Source organism: Narcine bancroftii, chromosome 8, assembly GCF_036971445.1.
Source record: "Narcine bancroftii isolate sNarBan1 chromosome 8, sNarBan1.hap1, whole genome shotgun sequence".
Taxonomy (NCBI): Eukaryota; Metazoa; Chordata; class Chondrichthyes; order Torpediniformes; family Narcinidae; genus Narcine; species Narcine bancroftii.
In genome coordinates, this window is record NC_091476.1 from 23304067 (window position 1) to 23310494 (window position 6428).

Here is a 6428-nt window from a genome sequence, read left to right on the forward strand (position 1 = left end):
AATTGTGTAGTGGCCATTATGGGAAGATATTTAAATACAAAAGATATCTCCTCTTCATTATCTCCTCTTATTTGTGAGTCTGCTCTTGGACTGTTCTGTATAGCTCAGGTTTCCCTACCTTGGGAATGAATACTTGCCATAGAAGGGGTGTCAGTGATGGTTCATTTGACTTGTGAGGAGAGATTATATATTGACAGTGCAGATGCAAAATGGTCCTGCTTCAATTTCTTGTGTATGTTTATATCAACTTTAAATGCAACCATTTGTCATTCATTTCCAGGGAGCAGCCCTAACTGCTTCTCTTCTTTTGCAGACGACTGCTTGGTATTATTACCAAAAAAGATATATTGAAGCATATTGCTCAGATTGCCAATCAAGATCCTGACTCCATAATGTTTAATTAAAATGAAGCTCTGTTCATATTAATGGGACTAACAGAGAGAACATGCTTATTTATGGTAAAATGCAATGACTGGTTCTGGGCATTTTCCCTTGGTCTCTTCCTGAAGAGAGATGGTCATACCACATAATTGATGAGTATCTGACTTCCAATTGCACTACGTGATGTACCGAAATTGTCACGAGGTTTTGTTTTTGATGAGCACTGTGGAAGAATGTGGTGATTGAATGAAGAATTTTGATTAATTGTTGTTTATTTCTTTTGTTATAACAAGGGTAATGTCAAGCACTAAGTGCCTGGATTGTTTGGGTTTTATCAGCAGATAGCCAAAATGGTGAATTTTTGGACTTGTTTGAAATTAGAATACCTCAACATTGTCTGGTATTGTCATGAAGTATGAATTTGGGTATTTTGACACACCCTGAACTGTGAAATTAATATAAACCTGAATTTTTTTGAAGAATAAATATCTTTTAAATTGCATTGAAATGAATCCCCAAGAAAGATGATTGCACATCATACCCACCCTTCCCCAGTGGAATAACTTTTAACATGCTAGCAGCCACATGGCATCCACATCTCTCTATTTTAATTTAATTGTTTACAAGACTAAATGGGATAATCTGGTCCTGTGCAGTGAATTTTAGTTGTATTAATCTGCAGGGTGTTATAAATATAGGAAGGTTGGCAAATATTTTGCTTTAAAATAAACAGATCATTACACCGCCCCCCCCCCCCCCCCACTTGTTTTAGGGAGTAACTTCTGTCGAGGAAAATAAAACACTGCTTTTCACAAAAGTATTTGAATATCACATTTAAAAAACTTGCCTTTCTTTGCTATTTAGCTCATGGATGCGATAGCACATGTATATTCTCCCCGTCCTACCCATGTTGAAATGTGATGGTCCTTTGTACCCAAGCCGGATCTTATTGAAGCTTTCTTCAGATCTGTGTTAACTTTGAGTGCATCTGTTTTTCTTTATTTGAACCAATAGTCTGGCACAGACCTTCTACATGTAAATTATTTCTGGCTTAATTGAAACTCCAACATTGCCCCATTCCAACTGCATGAGAAGTATAATTAATATAAGAACATGTCTAGAAATTGGTTATTATGTGGAAGGGCACATTTAGCAGTCTGTGGCAGGAGTTTTTTTCCCCTCGTAAAATTGTGGCTGAGATGGATTTTCAGTAAACTGGGAGAAAGTGTGTTTTCTGACCATCTACTATGGAATAGAGCTTTGTCAGATATCTTTGTACCTTGCAGATCGCCTTGTCTTTTCTTCACCTATCAATTTATTGAGTTTGATGGAAATTGTTCAATTTTTCAGAATAGTTGATAAAAATTTACCATATTTACAGAAAAAAAATAAATTTTCTTCTTGGATTTACATGCAGATTATTTTTTGCATAATTCTGGTCTTTTATGTTTATTTAGAAGAAATAACTCCGTTATTTAAAGCAGTGGTTCCCAACCTTTTTTATGCCCCGCACCCCTAAAAAATTTTAATATGTTCTCACACCCCTTAAAGTAATAATTTATTTAAGAATAAAGGTGAAGGTGACCAAAACAAATTTGTATAATCAATTTTTAATTATATATAAACAAAAATGAAACATATGGAAAAGAAAAAATATTACAACAAATTAAAAGTTGCATAAACCCTACAAAAAATTAAATTTTCATCCATGCATGAAATTTCTTTACAAAAATTGAAGAACTAATGTTCAAATGTTCATAAGCCAATTTAAATTTAATGACCCTTTTGTTCCTGTTTATTGCTTAAGAGTTTTTCAAAAGATGGCCCTTTGTTGCTGATAGTAGTCCACACGTCTGCCTGTGCACCCAAGCGATTTCTAGATTTTGTCTTGATTGACAAAAGGGCACTAAATCGAGACTCGCATAAGTATGTCGTTGCGAATGGGATGAGCACAGTTAGTGCTTTTTCACAAAGTCTTGGAAACATGTCCATTGCTGAACACCAATATTGTTCCAAAGTTTTGGTTTCAAACTGCATTTCAAGAACACGATTTGTGCGCAGTTCAATAAGATCTTCCTTCAGCTCTTCATCATCCGACATATTATCCAAATTGAAGGAGTATGGATTTATTTTTTAAAAACTGAAATGTTATCTCGCACCCCCTGGAATGCTATCCCGCACCCCCTGTTGGGAAACCCTAATTTAAATGGAATGCTATCCCGCACCCCCGGTTGGGAAACCCTAATTTAAAGTAAATCTCAATACTTGCTCCTCACAATACAACATGCTTCTGCCCTGAGAATAAATCTGGTTATGGTGCTGAGTTTCTACCCAGGGTATCTTCAATTGAAGTACATCAACAATCAACTATCTCCAGTGTATCTGCAAGTATGATATTATCAATCTTTCTCCACAGGGAAGCTAAAATCCAAGCTCTTGGAGTTAAAATCAAATATTGAAATGTTTGTGTTACTAAATTGATTATTTCCGTGTAATTATTATTCAGCTTGTCAGGATGGTTATCATGGGAAGTTGCTTTTCAACAATTTTTTTGTATTCAAATACAAACTGAAAGAAGCTAAAAGTAAGATTGTTGAGAAGAATTTTAGCAGTGAAGCAGAGCGAAAAGTTACAAGGCAGAGTGTGGTCAGTCACAACTTGTGATGTCTTCACAGAAGAAGACAATTCATGTCTTGGCAGTAATTGTCCAAATTATTATTTCAGAAGCTGTTAGTATTTTTGGTGGATAGAGTATGGGTATGGTATTGCTGCAGTAAGGCTTGACTACAGTTTGAGTTGGAGTGTGTTTCTGGTGAATTGTAAATTGCAGGATGATGAGGGGGACCATATAAAAATAGTTATCACTCAGCTGAATATTGTCACAATACAGTGTCAATTTGAACCTGAGGTTCAGCTTCAGACTATGAAAAATTACAGTATATTAGAGATTATATTTAGCTTCTGAAAGTAATGTTATGATGTGAATCCAAATCTCCCTGATAATGTTTTCTCTGGGTCCATGACAGGGATTCAAGCTCCATTCTAGAAAATTAAATTAGATTTTGACCACGACATAATTCTGTGCTGTTATAGGTATCATCTTTTGGCTGAGGCCCAGCCTGCTTTTCCATTTTAATGATGTTGTGCAATATTTACAAGCAAAGAAAAACAAGGCTGTTTTTCTGCTTTATTGGCCAAATGAGTCCTTGTCCATAAAAGTAATTTTCAGGCCATTAATCTATTGCTGTTATGGGACCTCACTTTGGTTAGTTTGGCTGTCACTCTCCGATGTGAAACATCATACTGTAATGAGGACCTTTTTGAAGTTATTGGTGTAAAAATGTCCAAGATCATGGAAGGCACAAGATTAAAAAAAACTTATTTTTCAATCTTTAATGCAACATCTTAGCAGAAATTTAGCACTCATCATGTTCAGAAGGAACATGGATGAGAGACTAGGCATATCATATTGTGCTGTCAGTTCACCTATCATACATCCTTTGAGTATGATTTTTGTCAGAGCTCAAGAAATTTCCATGATACAAAATTGAACTGACAGAGCTGAGGTATAATCTGTCCTGATATCATACGTCAAAAGCTGTGTGTATTTTCATCACTGGGGCAAAGGTTTCAAATGATGAAACCTAAACGCAGAAGTGATGGTTCTTTACCTACTTTGTAAAGTTCATGTATATGGGAGTAAAAGTAAAAACCCTGAATTGAATAAACAGAAGATGGAGTATAATCATATTGAGGGAAGACAATGGTGCCTTGATGATGGAGTTCAACGTGAATGCAGTAGTGGTGCAACTTTGGTCATTTAGTTGAAAATTATGTTTTATCACAATCCAAAGTGTCCTTGGGTTTTTGATTTTTTTTCAATCCTTATCAGGGAAATTCTGAAAATAATTTGGGTATCTAATTAGAGCTTCAATCTCCACTCATAATTTGGTGTCTTGTTTCTAATCTACATTTATCTGAAGCCTGTAAGACAATGATTCAGCTGTTGTTAAATGGCATTCACTTTTGTGCCCAATTATAGTCATGTCCAGCTCATTGAAATGATCTATTGTTTAACTTGTTTTAACTAGTCATTTACTCTGTACAAAGTTTAGATTATAAATCACAAAAGTATATAAATTGTCACCCTTAAAAATGTTCACCTTTGTTAACTACAGTAATCTTTTCTGTTTTAAAAGGTTTGGAACTAAAGCCTAGAATGTCAGTATTCACTTTACTTGCACTTTGGTTAAGTGATTCGACTCTTCTGCATTTTGAATGCTAAGTTTAGGTTTTACTTTGACAATTACATGTCAAAAATACTAAAATCTTCAGTGGTATTTGTCACTATGTGGCACACTAACCTCTATCTGGCCAAAGCCAGGCATCAATTCCCAGATACCTTTCATTTACCCCTCCATCTCAAATCCACCAAAAGTCATCAAACCACTGTCACTTTGCACTATCTCTGAACTCATCACTTCTGGTCATCTCCCTCACACTGCCTCCAACCTCAAGTTCCACAAACCCATTCATTCTGCATGGTCCTGCCCCACTGAACTGGTATCCGCTTGCCTCAACTCAGTTTTGTCCCCCCAGTCCAGTCCCTCCCCACCTACGTCGGTGACACTCCGACAACTTCCAGTTTCCCAAACTAGACTTCACTATCGGCGTCCAATCACTATACACCTCCATCCCCCATACTGAAGGCCTCAATGCCTTTTGTCAACAACCCAGTTCCCGTCTGCCACCACCTTCCTCTGGCTGGCGGAACTTGTCCTCACCTTTTCCTTTGGCTCATCCCATTTTCATTATCAATTCTTGCCTTTCCTTGCTCATCTTCCTAACAATTAACACCTTTTGTCTGTTGGTCTCCGCTCCTCCTCCCTTTCTTCCCATCTCCCCAGCCTTAAAATTCAGGCACCTGAAGAAGGGTTTACACCTGAAACGTCAGTTTTTAAAAAAAATCTTTACCTCCTGTGGACGCTGCAAGATCTGCTGAGTTCCTCTAACATTTCTCCGTTTTATCGTGTCACTTTCTGGTTGCCCATTCCAACTTATCAAATGTTTCCAGCACCGCCAGTTAAAACAAAAAAATGTCAACTACACCTCGTGATCATTAAATGCGTCCAGATGGAAATGGTCACTGCCCAAGGGACTTTTCTGTTTAATCTTACTTGTGTTTTAATTGCTGATGACCTCAGAAGACTTAAATGTTGGTAACTCTGAACGTTATCTAAGAAAACCAATCTTTTTCACCTTTTCAAATCAAACGAGTACTGGTTATATACTGTAAATGAATAAAAATTATTCAGATATTTTGTTTAATGAATAGAGTTTTGTTACTAAACTCCCACATTGAAGCCAATACCATACATTGATACATCATAAGTAAAAGTGGATATGTACAAAGCACTCAGGAGCTGATACAGACAGATGCCATGTGAATGATAAGCAACTCTCTTGATCTTTGACACTGACAAAGACATAGAAGTATCATTTTCAAAGGAATGTAATAATTATTTTGGTACACTAGTAGCCTTAACTTGAACATGCTTGAAAACAGTTTGTCAAATGAAAACAAATTGCCAGAAATACTCAGTAGAAAAAGAAGATAATTACATTGTTAAAGATTTTTTACACAAACATAATCAGTGGAAAGGAAAATGAGTGTTAAAATTTTAAGTCCTTTTTTTTCTCAGAACTCAAGTTAGCAATGTTACAATTTTTGTGGCTGTGGAAAACAGATAAGGAGGGGAGGTGGCACATGTCTAGGTGGGGGAAAGAAAAGAATAAAAGTGGAGACATGTGAAACAGTGGAAGGCAAACTGGATTGATTAAATTACAAGAGGAACAATGATTCAAGGCAAAAGGGAATGTCAATGGCACAAGTTAACAAATGTGGGTCAACGAAAATATTGAATGGCAACAACAAACTATTATCAAGATATGATCTTGGGACAGTTGGACCTGAGGTTTTGTCCCAAAGTTATTGAACTCGGCATATGGCCAAAAGATGAAATGATGTCTTCATGCTTCTGTGGAGT

At 36.4% G+C, this 6428-nt stretch overlaps 1 protein-coding gene across 10 annotated transcripts in view; it reads left to right on the forward strand.

Annotated features, from left to right (window-relative positions):
- Positions 1 to 1791, forward strand: part of clcn5b (chloride channel, voltage-sensitive 5b) — a 72639-nt gene extending 70848 nt beyond the window's left edge. For all 10 annotated transcript variants that reach the window (XM_069893186.1, XM_069893183.1, XM_069893184.1 and 7 more), the window contains one exon: positions 314 to 1791. In XM_069893186.1, the coding sequence (XP_069749287.1) occupies positions 314 to 404 (91 nt within the window). In that variant the 3' untranslated portion in view covers positions 405 to 1791. The remainder of the gene's footprint in view (positions 1 to 313) is intronic.
- The last annotated feature ends 4637 nt before the right edge of the window (positions 1792 to 6428 follow it).